The sequence below is a fragment of the Manduca sexta genome, chromosome 5 (genome assembly GCF_014839805.1).
Source record: "Manduca sexta isolate Smith_Timp_Sample1 chromosome 5, JHU_Msex_v1.0, whole genome shotgun sequence".
Taxonomy (NCBI): domain Eukaryota; kingdom Metazoa; phylum Arthropoda; class Insecta; order Lepidoptera; family Sphingidae; genus Manduca; species Manduca sexta.
The window spans coordinates 604728-619570 of NC_051119.1; the positions used below are offsets into that span (position 1 = coordinate 604728).

The window sequence follows — 14843 nt, forward strand, 5'->3', positions numbered from 1 at the left end:
AGTGATACGTGATTCCGATTTTAAGAAATGTACTTTAATTTTTTTATTTAATTTGGTTTAGAATATAAAATGACCCAAGGTAAATAAAAACCTACAATGACTAGGCTACTTTTGGCTTTTCATTTTAAAGTTAACATTATCAGTATAAGCAGTTAAGTTCATACTTTACCACAAAATGGCAAGGTTTTTATTTTTCTGGTCAGGCTTGGTATTTTTCGAAACAAAGATTCTAATTCGATTATTATACCATCTTACTCTTTACCAAGTTTAGGTAAAAAGTTATCGCAACATAAATATTTTTGTTTATAAATGTTAACTCCTCTAAATTGATCTCTGGTGCTTCGAGCGTTTCTTTAGTACACAATAAATATATTTGGTAATGTCATTTCGAAATTAAAATCTCTAAAATATGATTTTTGAACAGACGAAACCAAGCTGGCAAGAGTTATTAGTTAACATCCAATAATAAAATAAAAGACGCACATTCTCATATGTTTTTAATGAAAATAACGTCACAAATACAACAGCAAATCTTTGGTTACATACTTACAGGGTTGAGATCGATAAAACTACTTCGGCTTACATTAAACATACATCACAAAAACAACAAAACATTATGGATTACTCCAAGTATAATTCAATACAAGATCAATTAATTCAATTGTTGGTGATAACATATATTTTATATCTGCCTGGATAACGACCACCTTACACAAGGTGTTAAAACCCACCATAGTGACCCACGTAAGTGTGTCGGAGTTCCGGTATTAGTCTGTGTATATCCGGTTCCAACAGGCCGGCATGATTACGTCGACTGTCGCGGGGTAATCATCTCTCGTTAGTCGATATTCTATTGGACCCCACTCCACTTACCATAGGGTGCAATGGGATCACTTTGCCGCGCTCGAATAGAAACATATTTTTTACTCGGAAACTGAAATAGCCTTTATACATCTTAGCTTAAATAATAACAATTACAACTCATACGAGTATACAGTTGATAAAACCACGAATCTTCTTTAATGAATGAGTTAAGGTTCAATTCAATGTCCCACCTACTTATAGTGCCTCTTTTATCGCCTAACCAATTATCACCACTCAATATTTTCTCAATATTTTACATGCTGAATGCAAGATGCTCTGAATGATTGCACCGCGCTCGTCCAGTGAGCTAAACTATTATGGTCAGTAACTATACTGGCTTTAATATCTAAACCTGAATACAATAAAAGTGTTTTCAAACTGCAGTTATTCAAAACCCAGTGCCTAAATTCCTTACGTGGAAACTCGCTTTGATTTTATGGAATTTGGTAAAATAATCCATGTATTATGGATACGCGATAAACGTCCTTCTTAACAAGTTCTAAAACTTGTTCAATTGGGATAAACAAACGATTCCAAAATTAATAAATGTCACCAAAATTAAATTCACCATCGCTTTATTTACCATCGTCCTTGTCCTTGTCTTTTTGACCATTCTTACCATCATCTTTACCATTCTGTGCGGGAGCTATCATCAACAAATTATTACCATTCCTATCAGCAATATTCCTGAACGGCATATTCTGCCTCCATCTAGAAGGAAAGTAGTACTGATTCTTAAAAACTCTCAGATGGTCCTTCCCGAAGATTATTTCTGTCCTTGTACTGATCCGAAGTCCTTTGGCAGGATCTTCGGAAGATAGTTTCCTCATTCTCTTCGTTACCACACCTCTGGTCGCTGTCGAAGACCTTAGCTCTAGGACCTTCGTCTTCGTAATAAGGCCGCTTCAGGAGCAGTCGTCGAGATTGAGGACTGAGAGGTGATTCGCATTTGATGGCGAGAGATGCGGAGTTTTCCTTGTTCATGGATAGGCCGTGAGTCTTTTGCCACTCCAAGACTTCGCAAAGAAGGCCTATGTACCTGTGGAAGAAAGAAAAAAAGACACGTTACTATAAATACAACACATTCCGATTTCACTTTTCTCTACACAAACCAATCATAATTTATGACTATAATAATATTTCAATAGCATAAACTATTTTAACTAATAAAAAATATATATTGTTAGTCAATATTGACTGAAATACTTGAGAATTAAATTGATTTTACAGTTAACATAGCACAATGCGTTAACTCCCACAAAATAACTAGGTATCAGATGCTATGTGTTTAATTTTAATAATTACAAACTGAGGGTAATTTTGTAATAAGTTCAACGGCTCCTACGGTCGCGCCAGTCAACGAATATACGTCTGATTGTAAAGTTATCGTTTCATTGCTTTTCCTAGTAATCCACTTATTCCTATTTTTACAAAAAAAACTCACAGCATTTAAACGCAAAATTCATGACAGCTTTAAAGCCATATCACCGCCTTGATTGCATGTACTACCACATAATGCTGAACAGAATAGTACCTATTACAGTCTAGAGTAAGCTAGCGTTAGTTATCGCGCTCGTTTGGATGGTTTACTGTTGTTAATCCTTCTGTTTTTGTAATTACAATTATCTACCCCCTTTACCCTGTCTTATCAAAACATACATCTTGTCAATGTATGTTATATGAGTTGTTCCTTTAATAAATAAATAAATTCCTTAAACAGTTCACCATGTATGGAATAAATTCAGTTCTGAAAAGATAGAAATTTGAGATTTACCTACCTAATAGCCATTCTCAATATCTCGTTCTTGGACAGCTTCTTGTCAGGCGGGTGGGTCGGCACCAGTCTCCTGAGCTCAGCAAACGCACCCGACACGTTCTGCTGCCGCCAGCGCTCGCGGCAGTTCGTGAAGAGCTTGCGAGGTGCGCGGATGATGCAAGAGTTCAGGGGCTGCAGGTCCTCGGACAGGGTCTGGGGGAAGTCGAGAATTTTAAATGCTCAGTATCAGCCTGGAGTCTGGAATTTATGCCCCATATAGGCTCGCCTCCTATCATATCATGGGACGGAACACACTTGTCGAAAGGTGGGTGCCCTGGTTGCGCCTCTGCATACACCTTCGGGGATAAATGCGTGATGTGTGTGTTGTGAGAATTTCAAACAACTGTCGATTAGAGAAGAATAATTATATCTGCCATCTCGATTTGATATAGATACTCCATCTAGACGTCACTTCAGTTTACCATCAGGTGCAGTAATATCACTATCTAATCACTATTATTCCAAAAATAAAAGAGATTATTAAAGAAGACTTCTCACGTAGGTAATAGTTTGCTTAAGATTTATTAAAAGTTCAATATAGATTTTCATTTGATTTAGAAAGAAGACTTCGTAAGCTGACCGCTATGTATTTCTTTTAATTAATATTAGGAAACCAAACCACACAATATTTATTTTAATTCATGTAAAAGCAAAGTTTTCACACCAAGCAATACAATGAATTTAAAACTCTTAATACTCGCTATTCTGTGCCGTTCCTTGACTATAAACCCGCTAGAGTAGTTGAGTTAAGTATGTTCTCTGGTGGTAAAGATCTCATATGCGAGATGCCGTATTGGTACATACCATCGCAATGTCTATCGCCAAACAACAGTGTGCAGGCACTGTTATATTTCGGTTTGAAGGACATTGTAGCCACTATAATTATTGGGCACTATGAAACGTAACATAATATTTTTCAGGTTGAACCACGCATTGGAATGCCACGCAGTACTTTGTAATTCAAAGTTCTGTTTGGTGTTGCTAATGCTTATAGATGATCGCTTACCATCACCATCGTCTTGCCATATAACTGCAATAGAAAAGAAGTGAATACCTGCACAGTCCTGGGTTGCCGGTCGTCATCGCTGTCTGGGAGACACAGATCATCGCTCAGCATCTCGCTGTCGGGCTCCTCGTCCGAACACGACTCCTGGTCTGAAGCCATGGCCGATGGACACCCTGGAGAAGGAAACTACGTCACTAACCAGAAGGTATTTACAACTATGTGCATATTGTCTTTATTATTTAAACGAAATCATATAAATCTTGCTCGTACTGCTTCAATGGGTCACGGGTTCGAATCCCGGGTCAGATAAAGAGAAACTCAGTTTTTTTGCTCAGTGCCCGCCTAGTCTGGAATTTGTGCCTCATATGGTGATAGGCTCTCCTCCTATCACATCATGGGACGGAACACATTTGGCGAAAAGTGGGTGTCCTGGTTGAACCTCTGCCTATCCATTCGCGGATACACGCAAGATGTACGTATAAATCCGACATTAAACGACAATATTTGGATATAAGCTAGTTTGTACGAAAACCACGTGGCGGAGTTCAACTCGAGTTAGTCCGGTTTTTATAGGGGTACACAACATAGTAACTCTACTATACCTGTTTGTAAGTGAAATGGCGTCCACATAGAATATGGATTGACCAGAAACGATTATCTTGCTAGTCGATATATATAGTTTAGTTCAAAACTGAATGACCAGGATGATACTAAAACACCTGATGTGGGCTATTTTGTCGTGTTTTGTATTCGTGTCGGCTGCTTTCTATCTAAGCATAAAAGAATATCCTACCACCAGCTTTACCTTAGACATTACGTCATCAAGTCCTTGGTCCGTTCTATAAAAGTACAAACACCTATTGTTGAAGCCGCTCTTATTACGCGCTATCAGCGGACGTGGCTATCACAGGAACTGCTATATTTAGAGCAATTATTAATGTACTGTTTACGGGAACAATGCTCAGTTATTTTTGAATTGCTCTTTATTAATTGTTATAGAGCGTATACTCACGCATTTGTCCACGAAGAGTTAGGCAGGGGTGCAACTGGTAAACACATTTTTCGCTGTATGTATTCTGTCTCATGGTGTGGTATTGAGCAAGCCAATCGCCATTCGGGCAAAAATCTCAGATTAAGGGTAGAGCAGTAAAATCTAATATCATATTGCTTGAATTGAGACCAGGGACTTCAGAGCAGTGGTTGTACCGCGCATACAATACAATTATGATTATAGCATCATGCGCGTCCTTTTTCAAACGTAAGCATAGGTGTACCACATCGCACGTTGAAAACAAAAGTGGTATTATACCAAATTAGATGGTATTGAGTTAGAGCGACAGCGGTCAGTTTATGTTTAACGAACAAACGCAAAACTTAAAAGTATGAAGAGACTTTTAAGTTTTGTGTTTATACCCTAAGTCACCTATTAAGAAATGGATCTTTGGATATTATGACGTAGTTTTTTCTGCAGATTTCAAGTCGCTCTAACTCAATACCGTCATATTTCGTATAATGCCACTTTTGTTTTCAACGTGAAACATATTTACCAATCATTTTAAGTCCCATATAATAGAGGCAGGCCTGTTGTCATTAGCGGACACAATACTAAACTCCATGATGATGAAAAAAAAATTCAAATACACCTCTGCTTACCCATGATAAGAGAAGTAAATTGATGCTACAGTCATTTCGTTTTAAGTTAAAATATTCTTTTGTATAATGTTCGAGAATAAACTAAATCCAGATATGACTTCGTTACTCAAAGTTTTTAATCCATTCTTTATCCCTACAACGGTTATCAACAAGCGGGACTGATGGCTCAACGGTAACTTTGTTTCATTCGCTCTTTTATGAAACTTGATTAATAAAATTACGTAATTTTATGCTATTATTATTATTTACTAGCTTTTGCTCGCGGCTCCGCCCGCGTTATAAAGTTTTTCAGGCTAAAGTTTTAAAATTAGTAGTTTCCCGGGAGCCTATGTTCTTCCCAGGGTTTCAAACTGTCTCCATACCAAATTTTATCTTAATACGTTGGGTAGTTTTTGAGTTTAAGACGTTCAGGCAAACGGATGCAGCGGGGACTTTGTTTTATAATATATTTTTTTAGAACTTTTTAAGAGGAATAATCCCGACATACATCATTGTTGCATAACTTTAACCGTTTACGCAGCGCACGCAACGGAAGCTCTCAAAACTAATAAATTGTCCCCGTATTTGTAACATGTTTCATTACTGCTCCGCTCCTATTGGTCATAGCGTGATGATATACAGCCTATAGCACCCCACAAATAAAGGGCTATCCAACACAAAAAGATTTTTTCAGTTCAAACTGGTAGTTCCTAAGATTAGCCATTACTGCTCCGCTCCTATTGGTCATAGCGTGATGATATATAACTTAGAGCACTCCACCAACAAAGGGCTATCCAACGCAAAAAGAATTTTTCAGTTTGGACCGGTAGTTCCAGAGATTAGCCATTGCTGCTCCGCTCCTATTGGGTATAGCGTGATGATATATAGCCTATAGCAATCCACAAATAAAGGGCTATCCAACGCAAAAAGAATTTTTCAGTTTGGACCGATAGTTCCTAAGATTAGTAAACAAATATAATGAGAAAGCTTCGAACTGCTAAGCTATCGGGAGTTACACGTGTCATTGTGAGCCAACCATAAAAGATAGACATATGCTGTCGTGGGATATTTTTACATAATTTTAAGGAGAACATTTCCGTCATACATGATTTCTATGTAGCTTTAACCATTAAGGTTGCACACGCGACGGAAGCTTAAAAAATGGAGTAATTTCTCCCGTTTTCCCAACATTTCCCTTCACTGCTCTGCGCCTATTAATTGTAGCGTGATGAAAAGTATACTATAACCAGCACAGGAGTATGAAAAATAATTGTACCAAGTTTCGTTAAAATCCGTCGAGTAGTTTTTGTTTCTATAACGGTTATACAGACAGACAGACAGACAGACAGACAGACAGACAGACAGACAGACAGACAGACAGACAGACAGACAAAAATTTTACTAATTGCATTTTTGGCATCAGTATCGATCCCTAATCACCCCCTGATAGTTATTTTTGAAATATATTTCATGTACAGAATTGACCTCTCTACAGATGTATTATAAGTATATAGATATAGATAGATAGATATAGATATAGATTATTAGAAACTCCACTTTATTAAAAAAGGTTTCAACAATTTTTCTTAGCTAATCTGGGTGCCTTAATCAAGCTATCAGTTCGATGTTTTTTTCTATACTAGATATCAATAATAACTAAAAATATAATTAAAATTAATGTATTAGAAGGTATAGAAGGATTATTAATTAATTTTGTACTAGGTCACAAGGATTCTTAACATTCTTGGGAATATATTAATCACTAGTTGACCCGACAAACGTTGTCCCGTCTTAACTATGTTCTGCAGCACGCATTCTGTCAATCGCTGACAGGTATTTCAAACAATTGACAGTTATATAAAATTAATATTTTCGTTAAGTTTTCTTAAATTTTCTAATATTCCGCACATTTTTTTTATTTTTTCTTTCATAAGAACCTTCTCCTAACCATAACAAACACAACAACAAAAAAATAGTGAAATCGGTCCAGTCGTTCACGGCTGATGGCGTGACCAAGGGAAATAGTGATTCATATATATATATATATATATATATATATATATATATATATATATATATATATACTAGAAATTACTTTTCTAGTCAGCCGAAGATAGACCAGCATATTATGACGCACGCAATAATTTTGAACTTCTAAATTATGCCAAACAAAATTACACTTTTCAAATGTCGAATGGAGTAGAGTTGGTGAACCATAGATTAGTGTTATCGGTGATTTTATTCGTGTCATTATTAATTAAAATAAAATCACTAACTAAAAGTGAAGTTTTAATTAAACTCATAGTAGCAACAAACGTGCTGGTCGAAAAAGTAGCCTCATAATACATTGTACTCCTCACTACTTGACAATATTCAGTAAAACTAATCACATTGATATAGAAGGATTGAAAAATAAATTTAAAGTTTGTAATAAAAGTACGACCAATCCATCTATCTATAAAATATAAAAGTAATATTTCAACAGAAAACTGAAGGCGCGGTGAGTCGAGTACTCGCGGTTGGCTAGCAGAGGGACTTATCCAGGGATAAAAGAATCCTTGAAGGAAGGGAGAGTTATCGATAGATCTCTACTGGTGGAACCGGCTAACGTCTCTGGTCAGTCTTGACTTCGCTCCACTCAACCTCAGATGCTGTGGAGACCTTTTGCGATGCAAAAAAGACTATAGAACGGGATAATTAAGGTAATGGGTGAAAATATACGAAATTATAAAACACTAGCTTTTGTTTTGTTTTCCGTTATAAAAGTAGTAGTTTCCCGGGAGCCTCTCAAACTGTCTCCATACCAAATTTCATCTTAATACGTTGGGTAGTTTTTGAGTTTAACACGTTCAGGCAGACAGATGCAGCGGGGGACTTTGTTTTATAATATTTTTTAGAACTTTTAAGAGGAATAATCCCGTCATACATCATTGTTGCATAACTTTAATCGTTTACGCAGCGCATGCAACGGAAGCTCTCAAAACTAATAAGTTTTCCCCGTTTTTGCAACATGTTTCATTACTGCTCCGCTCCGATTGGTCATAGCGTGATGATATATAGGCTATAGCACTCCAGGAACAAAGGGCTATCCAACACAAAAAGATTTTTTCAGTTCAAACACGGTAGTTCCTGAGATTAGCCATTACTGCTCCGCTCCTATTAGTCATAGCGTGATGATATATAGCCTATAGCACTCCAGGAACAAAGTGCTATCCAACACAAAAATATTTTTTTCAGTTCGATCTGATAGTTCCTGAGATTAGCCATTACTGCTCCGCTCCTATTGGTCATAGCGTGATGATATATACCCCATAGTACTCCACGAACAAAGAACTATCCAACACAAAAATATTTTTCAGTTTGAACCGGTAGTTCCTGAGATTAGCCATTACTGCTCCGCTCCTATTAGTCATAGCGTGATGATATATAGCCTATAGCACTACACTAATAAAGAGCTATCCAACACAAAAAGAATTTTTCAGTTCGAACCGGTAGTTCCTGAGATTAGTCATTACTGCTCCGCTCCTATTGGTCATAGCGTGATGATATATAGCCTATAGCACTCCACGAACAAAGGGCTATCCAACGCAAAAATAATTTTTCAATTTGGACTGGTAGTTCCTGAGATTAGCGCGTTCAAACAAACAAACAAACAAACAAACAAACAAACAAACAAACTCTTCAGCTTTATATAATAGTATAGATATATAGATATCAATAATAACTAAATATATAATTAAAATAAGTGTATTAGATGGTATAGAGAGATTATTAATTAATTTTGTACTAAGTCACAAGGATTCTTAACATTCTTGGAAATATATTATTCACTAGCTTTTGCTCGCGGCTCCGCCCGCGTTATAAAGTTTTTCAGGCTAAAGTTTTCCGTTATAAAAATAGTAGTTTCCCGGGAGCCTATATTCTTCCCAGGGTCTCAAACTGTCTCCATACCAAATTTCATCTTAATACGTTAGGTAGTTTTTGAGTTTAACACGTTAAGGCAGACAGATGCAGCGGGGAACTTTGTTATATTATTTAGAACTTTTAAGTGAAACAATCCCGTCATACATCATTGTTGCATAACTTTAACCGTTTACGCAGCGCAGGCAACGGAAGCTCTCAAAACTCATAATTTTCCCCGTTTTGCAACATGTTTCATTGCTGCTCCGCTCCTATTGGTCATAGCATGATGATATAAAGCCTATAGCACTCCAGGAACAAAGGGCTATCCAACACAAAAAGATTTTTTCAGTTCAAACCGGTAGTTCCTGAGATTAGCCATTACTGCTCCGCTCCTATTGGTCATAGCGTGATGATATATAGCTTATAGCGGTCCACAAATAAAGGGCTATCCAACACAAAACGAATTTTTCAGTTGAAACCGGTAGTTCCTGAGATTAGCCATTACTGCTCCGCTCCTATTGAATATAGCGTGATGATATATAGCCTATAGCTCTCCACGAACAAAGGGCTATCCAACGCAAAAAGAATTTTTCAATTTGGACCGGTAGTTCCTGAGATTAGCCATTACTGCCCCGCTCCTATTGGGTATAGCGTGATGATATATAGCCTATAGCACTCCACGAACAAAGGGCTATCCAACGCAAAAAGAATTTTTCAGTTTGGACCGGTAGTTCCTGAGATTAGCCATTACTGCCCCGCTCCTATTGGGTATAGCGTGATGATATATAGCCTATAGCACTCCACGAACAAAGGGCTATCCAACGCAAAAAGAATTTTTCAGTTTGGACCGGTAGTTCCTGAGATTAGCCATTACTGCCCCGCTCCTATTGGGTATAGCGTGATGATATATAGCCTATAGCACTCCACGAACAAAGGGCTATCCAAAGCAAAAGAATTTTTCAGTTTGGACCGGTAGTTCCTGAGATTAGCGCGTTCAAACAAACAAACAAACAAACAAACAAACAAACAAACAAACAAACAAACAAACAAACAAACAAACAAACAAACAAACAAACAAACAAACAAACAAACAAACAAACAAACAAACAAACAAACAAACAAACAAACAAACAAACAAACAAACAAACAAACAAACAAACAAACAAACAAACTCTTCAGCTTTATATAATAGTATAGATTATTTGCATTCCCGTATCAAGGAAACATTTTGTAATGAGACGGGAGACCTTGTTCTGATAGTGTTATTCAAAGAATCATTAACAGTTCCATTATTGTTTGGTTATCGCTTTGAGACTGATATAATAACGCAGTGTTGGTCATCCTGGTGTCCGCTGTTCCTTAAGGGTCCCTATACCTAACGAGGTCTACAGATAAAGTAGAAATAAGTCTATCAATATCTAAAACATGAAAGAATAGTCACATGCTTAACAAGAAGATAGATTTGGTACACATTATAAATTAAAATTAAACTACTTTTTCGGATTTTATCTTGGTTTTTTATATTTTAGTGAGACGACTCCCCGGGGTCCCTCCCGTGAACATGAAGGCTGCAAAGTCTTCGAAACGTCGGGAGAAAAATAAAATATTAAAACCGCGATAAAATCCGAAAAAGTAGTTTAATTTTAATGTCTCACATTCGCGTAAACATAAGAAATCATTACACATTATAACATTTTATTTTGTTGTTTTTTTTTTGTAAAGGGTTCTGCTGCAACCATAAAATAATCCAGTAACTGCTTTTAATATTTCTAGGATATCTACAACCGTACACAAGTTGTAAAATCCGTAATAGTGAGCACGTAAGTGTGTCGTGTTCTGGGATCAGCCTGTGTATATCCGATTCAAATAGGCCGGTATAATTGTGTCGATAGGCGAGGCCTAATCTCTCGTCGATCGAGAGTCTATGGAGTCTATTCCGCTTATCATAAAGTGTAGTTGGGTCATTTGTCATAGGCGTAAAAAATCTTAGAAGACCGATGTTGAAAAACACGCATGGTTCGTCTTAACGAATGGAAAAAGAAGTAATAAGTTCTTTCAAATACAAAGATGTTGTGTCTTGTTCATTTAATTTTAGAGATACACTAAACAGGTTAATGAGAATAATAATCTAAATTATATTACAGTGGATATATTTGCTAGTCAGAATCCAAATAGAAGTGCAATCCAAATTAGATGACGAATTTATGCAAATTATGCGAATTTACAATGATAGTTTACAATTTATGCGAACAATCCTGTACGCACCTTAAAGTTATATAAACTATAGAATGAATTAGCGATAAACCTGTTAGACCTTAAGGTCTAAGTATATTTATGGCATTGGGTACACGAGCTAGAGATTTTAGTGATCTTAATCGCTCATAAACAGAATACTAGAAGAAATATGCATGCCTTATCGACTTGAGAGGACAAGTTAAGATGATAAGAGTTGGGGTGTTCAATAAATTATGGATTTTAGTGAGTTTTAATACCAGCTGTTCAAAATGACAATCTATATATATAAAAATGAATTGCTGTTCGTTAGTCTCGCTAAAACTCGAGAACGGCTGAACGGATTTATCTTATCTTGGTCTTGAATTATTCGTGGAGGTCTAGGGAAAGTTTAAAAGGTGAGAAAAATTCGAATAATTGCCGGGAAAATCCTCAAAACAGCATTTTTCTATTTCCCATACAAACGTTTTCTAACTAATACGTAGAGTCAATTTGTAATTTATTACCGCTGCATAAAGTTCAAATTCGCGTGCGCGTTGGAGGATCTAATATCGCGTTCTGAAACTCAACAAAAGTGAAAGTGAATCGCGAACGCGACAAAATTGCATAGTCTCAAAATACATAGTACATAAATAGTGGTCGGCTTCGAGAAACTCAATTTTAGCTAACTTCAGTTGTTAATATAATATATAACTCAAAGGTGACTGACAGTGATATATCAAGAAACAGCCCAAACCATTGGACGGATCGGGCTAAGACTTTACATGCATAAAGCTACTATGACGTAGGCATCCCCTAAGAAAGGATTTTGATAAATTCTACCCTTAAGGGGATAAAATAGGGGATGAAAGTTTGTATAAATGTTCTTAGATTTTCGACTGATTGAACTGAAATTATAGATTGGGGATAAAATTAGTTTGAACCTATAAGTACCGGGAAAATATGTAGCAAGACTTTTATCAAACAGTGGAATTTTATCCTGGAAAACACTTTCACGCGGGCGAAGCCGCGAGCAAAAGCTAGTAAATAATAAATTCATCGTGTTGGTAAAACAATATTGGGCTATACTTAGACTATGGAAAGCATAAAATGAGATCAACAAAATTCAAAATACACTTGAATACTCCAAAAATGTCTGTCCAATATCAATATCAGTTATAAACATTATGGGGCGGAAATACCAATACAATCACGAATCAATGAAATATTTATTTCCATTCATAAACTTTAGATTAAGATAAACTATTGTTGAAATATTATGTGCAGATAAGTGCATTGAACAAATGGATAACATAATATTATATACATATTACAATGCTATCAATGGCGAAGGTCCGTATAACCCGATTCTTATCGGTCTCTCTTTATGTAAAATGGAATTATCATTAGAACGGTTTGCGGACTGCATTCCTGGATGTACCTATATGTTTTGTTGGGTTCCTTTTCGGATAATTTCACTATTCACCACTGATTGCTACCGATTTTGGTTGCTTTGGAGACTTCTAAATCTGACATGGTGAATTACATTAACACACCCTCACGCGTCCTAAAGGAGTAGGCAGAGATCTAACTAGACACCAACCTTTTATTAGGAGTGTTTTAGTGGCGCGAACAAGTCTACATATAAAATATCTTTGTATATAAAATGTTTTATTCCGAACCTCAAAACTTTTCGATATCTAATAAAATTATTTTACTTTACCGTTACCTCCTGTCACGATGGTTGGCATAAAAATGTAATACACAACACTGACAACAAAACACACAACCACTCTGTGGCACTGTCCTACGTGAACTAAAAAAATGCAAACAATCCTATGGGGGTTGGAACGGCGAACATTCATTGGTCGAATCTGGTGCGGATTTCAGCCAATCAGAGCGGAGGGTGATTCCCTTTATATTTCGAAATTCGAATTTGTTACGTATTCAATTAGGCAACGTATTATAGTATGGCGTCAGGCGTGTGTTTTGTCTCGTTCCCTCTTATAGTTTTTTATAAGAGTGAAAGGGATGGTGAATTTGTGAATCAATGCGAATGTGCAGCTTGAATGGAGAATGTAATTGGAAATGTTCGGGTATTTATCCCTTAAAAAACACTTATTTTTAAAGGTTTTCTATCTCTAAATAAGATAGGAAAATAAACGATATTAATTCTTAATTAAATAGCTAATAATCTTTAAAATATAATTTGCAAGAACAGATGTTTTTGTTTGAAGGACATTGAAACTAGTAGTACATAATCAATAACCTATGAAACTTAGCATCTATATGTTTTATTTTAGAATTAAATTAAAGATTTGATATCACTTGTTTCACAATATAATATTGATATTTTTTGGTGGTAGAATATATTTTATGTTTGCTAGGGACCACCGAACACAAGGTCAAGACCCGCCGTAGTCGTCCACGTATGTCGCGTCCCGATATCAACCTGTATCCGGTTCCAACAGGCCGGCATAATTGTGCCGACTGTCGAGGGGTAATCATCTCTCGTCAGTCGACATTTTATTAGATCCCATTCCACATATCAGGTGCAGAGGGGTTACATTGTCGTGGCAATATAAAAAAGTTAGAAGGTGGTAAGTCGGGCTTAACATGTGTTATTGCGAAAAGCGTAGTACAGAGCTATACAATGCTTTGTGTTTACTACTCTCTGATCTACATACATAACATCACGCATTTTATCCCCGAAGGGGTATGCAGAGGCGCAACTAGGGCACCCACTTTTCGCCAAATATGTTCCGTCCCATGATGTGATAGGGGGCGAGCCTATCGCCATATCGGGCACAAATTCCAGACTCCGGGCTGATACTGAGCAGAAAAACCCAAATATCACATTGCCCGACCCGGAATTCGAACCCAGGACCTCAGAGCGCTATTGTACCGGACATGCAATACAACTATGCCACCGAGGCAGTCTCTGAATCTGTGTGGTGCTAATTCTGTTTATGTCTAGTCATGTGGCGCGTCGGACAAGTGACACACATATTTCTATTGGAAAACACTTATATCTTAAGGATTAGGGTTTATAATAAGCTAATAGTAATAGCTTCCGACGCCGCCGCGCACGCCTGTTCAGTGTATTTTAGACCTAAGATTTCCTAAGACGAAATATTCCCTTTATTATGGGTACGGATGAGGAGAGCGGAGGACCGAGCAACGTGGCGCGCTCTAGCGGAGGCCTATGTTCAGCAGTGGACAGTTGTAGGCTGACGAGATGAGTACGTGAGGTGACTTTACTGCCTGATGGTAAGTAAGGATCAGATAGAGTGACGATTGATAGACGATTATCCCTCGCTAGTCGACATATTACACCGACCTTTTTTAAATCGGATATATTCAAGCTGATCCCGGAATGCGACTGACATGGGACAGTGTGGCGGGTTTTAC

General features: G+C 37.0%; 1 protein-coding gene across 1 annotated transcript; it reads right to left on the bottom strand.

Annotated features, from left to right (window-relative positions):
• Positions 1–484: 484 nt before the first annotated feature.
• LOC115448828 lies at positions 485–13235 on the bottom strand. The gene is given in 5 exon segments (XM_030176407.2): positions 485–1634; positions 1636–1903; positions 2643–2833; positions 3735–3859; positions 13156–13235. Coding segments are annotated over 5 exon segments (807 nt in total). The 5' UTR covers positions 13184–13235; the 3' UTR covers positions 485–1439.
• Between the last annotated feature and the right edge of the window lie 1608 nt (positions 13236–14843).